At 35.4% G+C, this 14,051-nt stretch overlaps 1 protein-coding gene across 4 annotated transcripts in view; it reads right to left on the minus strand.

The window, feature by feature from the left end:
* The window catches only part of DIAPH3 (diaphanous related formin 3), a 503,888-nt gene that overhangs the window by 263,234 nt on the left and 226,603 nt on the right, over positions 1–14,051 (minus strand). For all 4 annotated transcript variants that reach the window (XM_053216218.1, XM_053216210.1, XM_053216209.1 and 1 more), the window contains one exon: positions 10,068–10,169. In XM_053216218.1, coding sequence (XP_053072193.1) covers positions 10,068–10,169 — 102 coding nt within the window. The remainder of the gene's footprint in view (positions 1–10,067; positions 10,170–14,051) is intronic.

Consider the following 14,051-nt stretch of genomic DNA (forward strand, 5'->3'; position numbering starts at 1 on the left):
CCAGGACAGGCACCAAAAGCAGACGACAAAATAGAACTCTGTCTTCCAGGAGGAGAGACTGGCAAGATTTCTCTCATTGACAGACGAGATTGAAGATGAATTATCAAAGAGAAAAGGAAGAAGTAATTACCAGAAACCAAAATGAAAAAGAAATTGTGTCATACTAACTTCATGTCTTTTATTAAGTTGTAAAGTGATAAGTCTGTGAAACAGGACTGACCTTGTATCAGGACATTTGCAAAGCACTTGAAATAATCAACACCTAAAAAATGAAAGACAGCCCTGGAGATGTTTCCTCTGGAAAAGCAATAGCTCAGCAGAGGTACTTTTTCAGGTTCCTTACCTATCTTGGTCACTCCTTTCCTAAAGGTGTTTCAATAAGCCGTGATTCTTTTGTAATCTTTTTTTTTTTAGAGAGAGAGAGAATGGGGGGGGGGGGGAGGGGGGCGACAGAGAAAGAATCCCAAGCAGGCTCCACACTGACAGGCCCATGCAAGACTCAATCTCACCAACTGTGAGATCATTACCTGAGCGGAAATCAAGAGTCAGGTACTTACTCGAATGAGCCATCCCGGTGCCCCTCAATAAGCCATGATTCATATCGAATCACAATTTCCTCAACACCTTTTATAAAAGAAAAGCACTAAGTACCCTAAGAAATACTGTACAGGGTACCCTGAATATTCAATGAACTTAAAAATAAAATGACCTTCTGAGTTAAAAAAGCATCAAGGAAAATGTCCAGTGTGATATCAGAACAGTCATGTGTTGTGACAGGTGAACAAGTTAAGTGGCAGAATTACACAGGGTGGTTAAGTTCTACATTTTTAAAAAAAGAGTGAATTCAGATTTTATGCTCAAAAGTTACTTGGTTTGCTTTTAAATTAACCCATTCTCACCAGAGAGGTCATTATCTAGAGATTCATTTTAACAAAAATTAAAATAATTATCTTAAAAATACTTCACATTTTCATTTTAAAAAGTGTTTTATGTCTCCTGAGGCAAGGCAAACAAAAGCAAAGATAAACAAATGAGACTAGCTCAAACTAAAAAGCTTTTTCAGAGCAAAGGAAACCATCAAGAAAACTAAAAGGCAAACCTATGGAGAGAACAGATTTGCAAATGACAGTATCCAAAATACATAAAGAACTTACAAAACTCAACACCCAAAAATGAATAATCAAATTAAAAAAATGGGCAGAAGTCACGAACAGACATTTTCCCAAAGAAGACATATGGATGGCCAACAGACACATGGGAAGATGCTCAACATCGCTCATCGTCAGGGAAATAAAAGTCAAAAGTACAGTGAGATATCACCTCACACCTGTCAGAATGGCTAAGATCAACAACACAAGAAACAACAGGTGTTGCTGAGGATCTGGGGAAGGGGAAGCCTCTTACACTGCTGGTGAGACTGCTAACTGCTGCAGCCACTCTGGAAACCAGTATGAAGGCTCCTCAAAAAATTAAAAATAGAACTATGATGCAGCAATTGTACTAGTAGGTGTTTACACCAAAATACAAAAATACTAATTCAAAGGCATACATGGACCCTGATGTTTACCGCAACATTATCTACAATAGCCAAATTATGGAAACAGCTGAAGTATCCATCAACTGACGAATGGATAAAGAAGAGGTGGTGTGTATTCCACACAATGGAATATTACTCAGCTATAAAAAGGAATGAAATCTTGCCATTTGAAACGACCTGGATAGAACTAGAGAGCGTTTTGCTAAGCAAAAGAAGTCAGAGAAAGACAAATTCCATTACGATCTCACTCATACGTGTAATTTAAGAAACAAAACAAGCAAAGGGAAAAATAAAGAGAGCGATCTCTGTTAGAGAAATAATAAATGAAAGGATGATTATTTATTAATTAAATGAAGCCAAGAAACAGACCCTTAACTATAGAGAACAAATTGATGGTTACTAGAGGGAAGGTGGGTAGGGGGATGGGAGAAATAGGTGAAGGTGATAAAGGAGTTCATTTGTTGTGATGAGCACCAGATGTTGTATGGAAGTGTTGAATCACTACATTGTACACCTTAAGTTAACATTATACTACATGTTAACAGGAATTTAAATAAAAACTTTTTTAAAAAGTGATTTTAAAAGACATTTATTTATTTCAGGGCAATAAAATGTTTGCATAATACCATAATGATGGGCACACCCCTCCATACATTTGTCCAAATCCAGAAACTGTGCAACACCAAGAATGCACTGTAAACTACGGAATTTGAGTGATAATGTGTCAGTGCACGTTCATTAACCTGAAATGTACCACTCAGGGGCTGGGGGAGATGTTGATAATGGGGAAGGGCATAAATGTGGTACGGGGAATGTATATGAGTCATCTTTGTACCTCCCTCCCAATGTCGCTGTGAACCTAAAACTGCTCTAAAACAATAAAATATATATATAGTTTTAAATTCCTCAAACTTTGCGCATGCTTTATTGTTCTTAACCATATATTTTCCCTTCTTTCTTTTTATCTCTTCTTTATTTCACATATTCATTTAGCCAATATCATGTGGTCACCATGTGTATCATGTATCATGTGTTGCATCATGTTGTATTACGGTAACAAAAGAGGAAGGATACTGAATTTTGTAGGGTATGTATTCCAGAGAAGTCTCTCTCAAAGTAGAAAGAAAGGGAAAAGGAAGCATTATCAACTGGCCTCAGTATGGTGCCTTCAGAGCACAGCTGTGGAAGAAAGATGAAGCCTAGGGGAAAAGGAAGACTAGAGGAGGAGAGGGTGGCAGGTGTTGCTTCATTAAAGACCTAAGCCTGGGCACATGGGAAGGAGGGAATTATAGAAAAATCTGAGGAAACATTTGGGTGTGATGGGTACGCTCATCATCTTGATTATGGTGATGGTTTCATGAGTATATTTATATGTCAAAATGAGTCAAATTCTACAAATTTTAAATATGTACATTTTATTATATGTCAATTTTTTTTTTAAAGGCCTAATGCTACTCTAAGAATTCTGGGCATCCATGTAAAAGCTATGGGGAACAAATGAAGGACTTTAGGGAGGCAGTGAAGGATAGTCAGTGGCATTTCACACTCATTTTACATACTCACAAGATGTTCCCTACAATCAAGCTAAATCTGTAGTCCTATTATAAGCAAAGAACCACGCTCTTATTATATACAAAGGACCAAGCTTGTCCATATACACAGAATACATTCCTATCCTTAAGCGAGTAACATGGGTCTTCCTTAACTCACTTTTAAAACCAAACTGGGGCTCCTGGGTGGCTCAGTCGGTTAAGCGTCTGACTTCAGCTCAGGTCATGATCTCCAGGTCTGTGAGTTCAAGCCCCACATTGGGCTCTGTGCTGACAGCTCGGAGTCTGGAGCTTGCTTCAGGTTAGGTCTTTCTCTCTCTCTCTCTCTCTCTCTCTCTCTCTCTCTCTCTCTCTCTCTCTCTCTCTCTCTCCCCCACTCGCATGCTGTTTGTTTCTCTCTCTCTCTCTCTCAAAAATAAACAAACATTAAAAAAATTTTTAAACCAAACTTCAAAAATGCAAAAAAAATCCAGCAGATATCATAAGTAAAAGCAAAGAGATAAGTGAGAAGCATTAAGAAAAACTGCAAATAGGGGCGTCTGGGTGGCTTAATGGGTTAAGCCTCCCCTTCAGTTCAGGTCATGATCTAGAGGTTTGTGAGTTCAAGCCCCTCTGCAGAGCTGTACTAACAGCTCAGAGCCTAGAGCCTGGAGCCTGCTTCGGATTCTGTGTCTCCCTCTCTCTGCCCCTCCTCTGCGTGTGCTCTCTCTCTCTCTCTCCCCCTCTCTCTGTCTCAAAAACAAACATTAAAAAAACGTTTTTAAAAGAAAAACTGCAAATATTTACAAAGGAGTGTCATATAGATTACATAAGGAGCTCCTACAAACTAGAAGGAAAAAAAAGATAAGAGGCAAACAAAGGATAGTAATAGGCAATTCGGAGAAGAAATAAAAGTAATACATAATAACTGTTTCAATTTCATCTCATAACCAAGAAATATAAAGTAAAACATATACAAAAACAAATGAAAAAGGATAATATTACATATTGGTGATTGTACAAGAAAAAAAACCCATACATACATTGTTCATAAAAATATACACTGACACTCCTCTTAGAAAGATAGTTTGGCAATAAATATCAAGATTAAAAATATCTTTTACCTAGCATTTGAAATTCTGGGACTCTTTTCCAAAAGTAGTATTAATAACAAAACTAACCTTTATATAAAGAGTTTATTATTACAAGATGATTTACACAAATTCACTATTTGTAAATACTCAGGACAACACAATGGAGGTAGGCACTATCACTGTCCCTCTGACTGGCAGACTAATGACTCCCCAAGTATAACCAAGTACCAATCCCCAACGCTTTTGAATAGATTATTTTACATGGCAAAGGGACTTTGCAGACTTGACTAAGAATCTTTAAATGAGATTATCCTGGATTATCCAAGTAGGCCCAATATAATCACAGGGCCCTTATAAACAGAGAGGAGAGGGTCAGTGAAGATGTGATGACAAGAGCCACAATGACAAGGGACCATGAGCCAAGGAATGTGAGCAGCCTCTAGAAGTTTGGAGAAAGGAAACAAATCCGCTGCCTTCATAAGGAATGGAGCCCTGATAACCCATTTTGGACTTCTGACTTCCAGAATTAAAACATAATCAACTTCTGTTGTTTGAAGCCACTAAGGTTATGGTAATTTATTATAGCAGCAATAGGAAAAATCCCATTTCATAAATGAGGACATTGAGATACAGAAAAATAAACGACTACCTAAGAACACACAGCTAATAAGGTTGGCCTAGGATTTAAACCCAGAGTCCCTATTCACAATGTCTATAAAACACTGCCTTCAAATGCATAAAGATGTAAGCAGAGTTACTCTTTCAAGACCCTGGGGACATACAATTTAATGAATATTGACACAATATTTCTGAATAGTATATTCAAATATGTACAGAAGGATGTATACAAAATTATTATTTTAAAACCCTCCAACCAACCATATTTTTTTAAGGAAATAGTTAAAAAGAAAAAGTCATAGTTAGAGACCATGAAATACCACATAAGAATCTAAAACCGGTACATCATGAGAATAAAGATCTCCAAAACATATTTTTTATAATGAAAAAGTTTCAGAGTAGTTTTATTCTAAATGTTCATATGAACACGCACACATTTGTGAGTACAAAGAAACAGGATTGGAAATCCAACAAAATGTTAAAAATAATTTTGTATTCTGTGTGGAATGCAGTGAGTTAGTGAGATACAAGGAACTTCCACATTGTATTCACCATTTTTATATGTTATTTGAATGTTTTACAACAAGAATATTAGGGTATATTTTAAAATAAGGCATTTTTAATGCAGGGAAATATGCATAAACTTCCTACAACATTTTTTTTTTTTTGATTAAAAAAAAAAATGGAGGTCTCTACTGCAAAAAGTTTAAAAGCCCTGCCCTACAGTGACACCAAATGGTGGCAGTTCAAAATACAGTACACAAACACGACATTTGTTCAATTCAACCTTCCTATGAAAGATTTGATCCCTTTGAAGAACAGGCAGCTTAACGGAATTAAATAATATGGAGACATATACTCGAAAACCTAGATTTTTTAATCAAAGAAAGTCTGCACTAAGTTTCAAATGCAAATTTTTAGGCATTTTTCCAAACTTCAACTAAGCCTCTGATCCCATTGAATATTCACATATCTTATTTCTCACACAGTTAAACCATGATAATGTGAGAACAGAGATTTTACCTAATGGTTTACTGATCAAAGAAACTGCAAATATTAAAAAAAAAAAAAATGTCATGCAACTAAAATCAAGTTCTACTCAATGGGAACCAACTTTTGGTAAATAGGCCATATTTTGGGAGGGGGGGTGAGGTGGCGTTAGGGCTAAAGAGGGAAGGAAGGAATCCAAGAAAAGAGTCAGGCAATTGGTTTAATGAGTGAGAGTTTCTAGGAGATATATTTTCACTTCTTAACTTATTGACAGACAATTAAGTTGAATAAAGCATGAGGAAAGGGCACACCAAATAAAAACCACTTTCTCAGCAACAATAAGAGTTTTATCCTGAACCGTCCTGGGAAAAGAATATTTCAAATTAGGCACATCAGTCAGTACTCCGTGTCCTCTGCCCAGAACCTAAACCAACAAATAGAATCAGCATGCCAACTGTCTCATTCATTTCAAGTTACACAAAAAGACACAGATATAGACTACCTCCCAGAGAACTCCTTTAAAACACCATTTGACTAGAATCTTCAGTCTCTCAGCATTAAATGACAACTTTTTCAGATTTGGGGTCGGATATTACTTTTCATATGCCAAAATCTGTCGGAAAACATAAGACATGGTAGTACACTATAATCAGCTACAAAAAGACAAATCAATTCTACCATTAAACTATTAGGACCTGAATTCACAGCACCGGAGATCAATTCCAAAAGGTACCAGCCCACCAAATGCCACCACTGTTATGATCACAACTAGACTACAGTGCACAGACAAGGCCAGCTCTTGAACACCTAAGAACTGTCCTGCTCAAACTGGCCAATGTCCAAGTCATAAGGATTGCAAAGAAAACTAGTTCGGGAAGATTCTGAATTATTAAAATAATAGATGAGTGACTAAACCCTTAGTAGCAGCATAAAAGGACCTGTATCTAGTATTCATTCATTAGAAAACTTTTTTTTTTTTTTTTAAGGAATCGAGATAGTGTCTGCATTAAAAATTTTTGCTTCCAATTTCAAGGGAGAAATAAAGTGCATATGAAACACTATATTATAGGAAACCTGGAGGGAATACAAACATGGTTTAGTGACTGAAAGAAAGCTTCAAGGACATACAATTTCATGAATATTGACACAGTATTTCTCAATAGTCTATTTGTATACCACACACTATATAGGACATAGAGTCCTGAAAAGTTGTATCCAAGTAATACATGACAAAAGTAAAAGATATTTCTAATTTATGTGTTATATCTTATATATTCTAATTGGTCTTTAATTGACACTGGTTACCAGGCATTTTGGATGTGTTACTTTTGTACATTCCCTTTCTACCAAAGAGAAAATAATGTAAGCAAATTCCAATGTCCTGGTGGGGCGGATTTTTGCTTATTGTTTTACCTAATTCTTGAGTGGAATTAAAGTTGATTATATAATGCAAACAACTATGGAGATTTTATAGTGTCAAATTCCTATGTTTGTTGAAATGGAACACACCTTTCTGAGAATTCTAAAATTCACATGAATTACATTAATAAATTTATATAATTGGATAAAAGAAAAAGTTAAACTGACAAGTAATGTAACTGTAGAGTTTCAAGTGATTTTGTTAAATTGAAAACAATGTAGAGATCAACCGTTACAGAACCTGAAGATGATACAGAGCTGAAAGTAAGCCTATCTTTGGTGAAAACAAATGAAAAGGCAAGAATTGGCCCTATTTGGGGGTACAAAGGTTACCCTAATCTATGACTACCCTTGTTTTTGATATGGTGATGATTTTTAGGTGGAAATGATTACTACTTTAAATCTAAGTTTAGTCAGTAAGTAAATGCTCTTCTATGAAATCAAAGTCATGTAGGAATCTGCAGTTCAGTTTACTTGGAGTTAATAGCCCATCTTCACTACAAACATGTTTATTACTTATAAAATAAAACAGTATAATGAGAATCATAGAAATAAACATAATTATAATCAGTTTCCTGAAACTACCAAACTATCATATTACTTATGTAATCTTGATAAATTGAAAACATATCGCTATTTAAACAACTAGCAAACAATATTGAGCTTTTAATCCAGAAAGAACTAAAATCTGCAGGCATTCCACACTGTTATACAATTTTTGTCCATCATGTTTTTTGGTAATTCTGCAGTATTGTTTGGAACTTTAAGCAGGTTTCTCCCCCTTTGGGCAGGGGGGAAGCATCTAAGAAGTAAAGGGAGACATATTAGGAATGGTAAAAAGCTGAAAGAAGGTAAAGTTGAAGAACATTACAATTTGACGATGCACACACACAGACACACACTACATACTATATTATTGTTTTTTTCCTGTCAACTTTCTCCTTTCTTCACTAAAGCAATTATGTTTTAAAACATTAGTACCACACAAACTAGAATGTACAACAATGGGTTCAAGAACATTCACAATCAACATATAATAAAACACTGTTCATAATGTGCCTAGCAGATGTTTTTCAATACCTTTACTCTTTCAACATTAAATTCCATTTTCAGTCAGGTATGATGACCTGGCATGGAATGTGTAGATTCAAGGTCAAGTTTGAGTTGACATGTCCTAAAATGGAAGTGGTCTATCTCTGTCTTAAAATCAAAACTATAACCTCTGGCACTAATATCTGGAAATATAATTGCTATATTTAAATTTCTGGCCCCTACGAGAATACTGCTTGTAAATCATGGCTCTTTGATGTGAACTCCATATTTTCAAAGGCGGACATAACCTGCCTATTTTAAAATAACTGCAAGTTTGAGCTCATTCTTCTGTGAAAATCACTAAAACGTGAGAAGAGTTTTACATTTTTCCTGTGATGATATGCAATGTAAAAAGTTACTTGCTACATAGACATTTTCATATAAGCTTATACGTGTTTCAGATTTAATGTGAATAGGAAGTATTTTTATATTATAATTTTACATTATATAATTTTCTTCGAGTCAAAAAAGTTGGGCCAAAAAAAAAAAAAGCCCCAAAATTCTGCATAGTCTGTGGTTAAAAATGTAATGCAAATTCTCCCTTACTCACTTATACCCAATGGAAGACACTGCAGGTAGAGCATCAAATATGGAGCAAAAGAAAGACAAAATGATCAGGTAATAGAATATAAAGCAAACAAGGAAATACAGAAAAGAGAAAAAGAAGAAAATGGTACCCTAGAGAACTGGGTTTAAAAAAAAAAGTTGTGTTTTTTTTTTTTTGTAAAGAAAATAAGTTAAAAGTTTTATAATAAAAATTGTAAGACTATGTATAGGAAAAACCCTGCCTTTTTCTTCCCCTTATGTGTTCTAAGCAGAGTTTTGTGAACTCAGGAAGGTAGTGCGGGGAGGGCTGAAGACAATAGGTTTATGAAGAAATGGCAGCAGTTTAAGCAGTTTAAGAGCAAATGCCAACAACATGCAAAATATGGTATGCAGTCACAGTCCTTTAGTTAGCCAACCCACATCATCATAATTATATCAAACATAAATTCCATCATGTCCCTGGAGGTTGGTAATAGAACTTCAGATGAAAGGGAAAAAAAAATAATCTTACATACAAAGAATCAAAACACTACACTATCATCATGATGACTGAATGTAACCAACCTCAAAATGATTATGTAATGATAGGAGAAAAGAACAGGAGAAAGCAAGCTCGATAAAAATCTTAATTTTAAGTTGGCAACACAGCTAATATATAGCACTGGCAAGAATTTTCACCTCTGCAGACCTCCAACTTCTATAAATAAAATAGGAGACTGGAACAAGATGATTATCAAGGTATCTCAAAGATTTTTTTTAAAGGTATTCCTTTTTCACCCTTATCACCAAGGAGGAGACTGTACTTCTAATTTCAGAGTCTAACATGGGAGATGAAAGGAAGTGAGTGATTACAATAAGAAACTGATGCTGTTTTTGCAATATGTTGGCTTACGATGCTCCAGCATTAACCATAAATACTCTCGTCAGTCATAGGAGTGCAGTTTTCATCTTACATTTTGACATGAAGTTGACAATAACGACAACAAGAAATCAGGTTTATACTTTTTAAAAACTCCTTGGACTTCATTTGTGGCTACAGTTTCAATATACATATTTGAAATCAAAATAATTTCCCATAAATATCCTTAGGTTAAAAAAAAAAAAGAAAAAAAAAAAAAGCAAGATGGGCTTCAAAGCTTTATGGGACAATCCTGATGTGAAAAGGCCTGACATTTTCTTTCCTGCATTGCCTGGTATAAAGATGCCCGCACAGGAGAGTTAACGCCAAAAGACAGTACTTACCACAACAGCAAACTGCTCGGGTTCACATAAGTTGTTATAGTCACTCTTGAACTGAGACAGTGAACTTAACTGTTCTTGATCTGGAAGATGCTTTATTAGGTTCTAAAAATTAAAAACATAAGAAAATATTTTCACTAAATGTGCTTCCTGCACTCTAGATAAATCCATCAATAAACTATTGGAAAGAAACCACTAAAAAAGTCAGTCTTCAGTTTTATTTCTAGGTAACCTCCCTTATACTCAGCTTTACGCTACATTCTCTGCATCTTGAAAGCAGTCAATTTTCCTCTTTACTCTCTAGAGTTATATATTCAAATCAAGCACTACTGAATGTTTATTTGATTAGCTATATAACTGAGAAAGAAAAACTCCACCTATACCAAAGGAACAGCTTTCTCACCTGGGTAAATGTGATCAATTACATTTCAGATTGAGGGAATTAAATGTCAGATATTCAAGCAAAGCCAAACATATTTTAACACTTCATCCAGGGTGATAAAAGAAATTATCATATTACTACTAAAAGGCAAGAGAAAGAAATGAAATCCAGAGAACTTTAATGAAAGTGCTTGCAAGATTTAATCAACATGATTACAGTTTTAATAACAAAAATGAAAGTATCTCTAAAACGAAGACAAAGTAACTTTTCTGATGTGGAAGAAAACTTGAAAAGGTACTAAAGACATGGAATGATATACTTCGCAAATAAAAAGCTTCTGAAGAGATCGTTTAGGAATTTAAGTGCCTGTTGCCTTTGGCCTGGATCACCTCCCATCCAGAAACCACAGGCTTGCTTGGTTATTCTGGTTCCTCTGTCCATGAACAGTCTTTCCCAGGCCACACACTTAAGGTCAGGCAAACACTCCCAATGAAGACCAAATAAACAAATTTTCTTCCCTGTTATAAAGTAATGATTATACAGTCTTGTGGACAAAGTCTATATAGATCTTCCGTATCAAAATGTAATTGATTTTAACAGTGTCATTACAAATTAGTGTCCTGATATTAAAATTAAGAAAAAGAGTGGTTGGTGTTCACAATCCCAAATTTTAGCATCAGTATATTGTCGTCAAGCCCAAAGTCAATACAAGTTATAATTCAGCCTACATCATGCTCTATATATTTATGGGGAAAACGCCCCCAAAGGTGTCATTAGTTAAAGACATTGTTAGAGAATGTTATTTATCAAAGTAGTTAGATCAAAGAAGAAGTTTTGGACTCACTGTGTACCTTTGGACAAAAACTTGGTTGACTGGCCGAAAACAAACAAAAAAAGTGGCAATTTAAGATCATCCCTAACAAAAGTATTTACTGTTAATACTACCAACTGAATAAAAACAATGCAAGTAGAGGATTTTTCCATATAAATAGAAATTTCTCTTATTAAAATTGCCTGAAGCCAAAAGACCTGGTTATTTGTGTTTCTTTTAACCATTCTAGCTAACAGCTGGATTGAGTTATTTATAATCAGGCTTCTGAATTTCTTCAGTATCCTTGTAGATGACCATCAAATCCCCTTAAATATTATGAGTTAATATATAATCTTTTATCATGTATTTATTAATTTTTCACTTCATTATTCTTGCTTTGTAGAGTAATGAAACTATAATGATTTCTAAGATACAGGCCCAAACTTCCTGTGTCTCTCTCTTTACCAAAGTTACCAACCTTCCATAAATCCTAAGGTCCTTTCAGACTAAACCAACTCTTCACAGTTGCCCACATACCCACAGCTTTTCCCTCAGTGCTCAGAGTATTACTAGTGCCAGAATAACTGACCTTTGCTACATATTAGTCACAGAGCCCTATTGCCTTTTCTACATCCATACTGTATTCAGTCCTGAAGTACCCTCACCTCCACACACACACACACACACACACACACACACACACACACACACGTACCCTCACCTCCACACATGCACAGCACTCCCTTAACCCATCATCTAATCTATACCAAAAAAAAAAAAAAGTCTTGATACAGCCATGTGTACCTTGTATTATAATTTTATACACACACACATACATCATTTCACTTGTCAAACTAAATATCCCAGAAAGGTAAAATCGATGTTTAATTGAACCCACCACAATGCCCTGCACATGGTGGGGGGGGGGGGGGGGGTGGGTATAATAAAATAGATGCTAAATGAACTAATTAATAAAAGACAAATGAAGGCAAACGGGGAGAGAATAAGTTAGAAGGATGACATCAAAAATGACATACTACTGACATCTGGTTATATATGAATGAGTAACTAGATATGCCAAAACAAAATCGTGACTGTGAACATAGCTTACCAAAATGATGATTATTATAAAGTAAGGTTTTCCCTGTGCCCTGTGAAAAATAGGCAGTTCTTCACTTTACAATTAGGAACATATTTTTTTATTTAATTTAAGAGGGCACCTGGGTGGCTCAGTCAGTTAAGCATCCAGCTTTTGATTTCAGCTCAGGTCATGATCTCATTTTTCGTGAGTTCGAGCCCCATGTGGGAGGTTGGAGATCCTGCTTGGGATTCTCTCTCCCCCTATCTCTCTGCCCCTCCCCACTTGCACTCTCCCTCCCTCTCTCTCTCAAAATGAATAAATAAACTGAAATAAATAAAATTAACTTGAGACTTCAAATAGCACGGAATTCTTATTTTTTAATCAGCATATAAATGTCCAAACTAAATTTTTCGATTTTAAATTCCTGAGATGGGTTTTACACGTAGTAGGTGTGGCAGGCAGAACGATGACCTGAACCACACCACCCAAGATGTCCACACTAATCCCCAAAACTTGTAAATAGGGGAAATTTCCCTAGATTATCAGAACTGCAGAATGTAACCACAAAGGTCCTTAAAAGTGGAAGAGAGAGACAGAACATGGAGCGAGAGGGAGATGTGACCATGGAAAAAAGAAGAGAGTCAATATCCTTTGAAAGTTGAAGAAAAGTGTCCCAAGCCAAGGAATGTGGGAAGCCATTAGGAGCCAGGAAAGATAAAGAAAGGGATTTTTTTTTAAATCCGATAGAAAGGAAGGCAAGCCTGCCAACACCTGGACTTTGGCGCAATAAGACACATGCCAGATTTCTGTTCAACAGAAATGGAGACTAATAAATTTGTGTTATTTTAAGCTACTGAATTTATGGTGAATTGTTACAGCAGCAATAGAAAACTAATATATGAAGAAATTATATGGAACTGGATGTTCTTTGGACATGAATTTAAAAATGCAAATTTCCCATCTCTACACACAAAATCCACATGAATATCCAAAACATTCGTGTAATCAAGTTAAAAGCTACTCTGTAAAAATTCAATAAATGCATCAAAAAAAAAAATACAAACATGTATGAAGCAGAAAAAATTTTCTTTAAGGAACTTGAAATTTACTCCCAACAAGTCACATTTACGATCAACAGTTAACAAAGACAAAAACCTAGTAAAAAGAAAGTGCTTAGAAAAAAAAGGCTCAGGGAAGAGTTACTGAATCAGGTGTATATGAGTCTCAGCTACTCACAGCACAAACCCCTACTGGGATTATATCGCAACCACCTTGGGAAGACAAGATAGCAGAAGCAAAACCCAAAACTTTCCAAGATACCATTCATTGATGGATTAAATGTCCAAAATAATTTTAAACATGTGTTCACACTAACAAATAATCTCTGGTTTCTTTTTGTTGCTAAAAAGCCATTTTTCTAAGTACATCCACTATAAGAATGAAAGATAGTAAACTGAAGATATTATTCTCTTCCTATATAATTTGTGGTTTGATACTCTGATTTTACAGTTTATCAAGACACGCATTATTGATGTCTTATATGGAATTCAGCAAATAACTCTGGCACCACACTAGCATTCCTTAAATAATACTGTGGGTAGACACCATTTAAAAAATCTGGCAGCCTCCTGAATGAATTCAGAATGCTATGCCCACAATTTCTAGTACTCGTAGGAACACAAATGACTCAAGGAAGGGTGGTTAATAAAGATG

Source organism: Acinonyx jubatus, chromosome A1 (assembly GCF_027475565.1).
Source record: "Acinonyx jubatus isolate Ajub_Pintada_27869175 chromosome A1, VMU_Ajub_asm_v1.0, whole genome shotgun sequence".
Classification (NCBI taxonomy): domain Eukaryota; kingdom Metazoa; phylum Chordata; class Mammalia; order Carnivora; family Felidae; genus Acinonyx; species Acinonyx jubatus.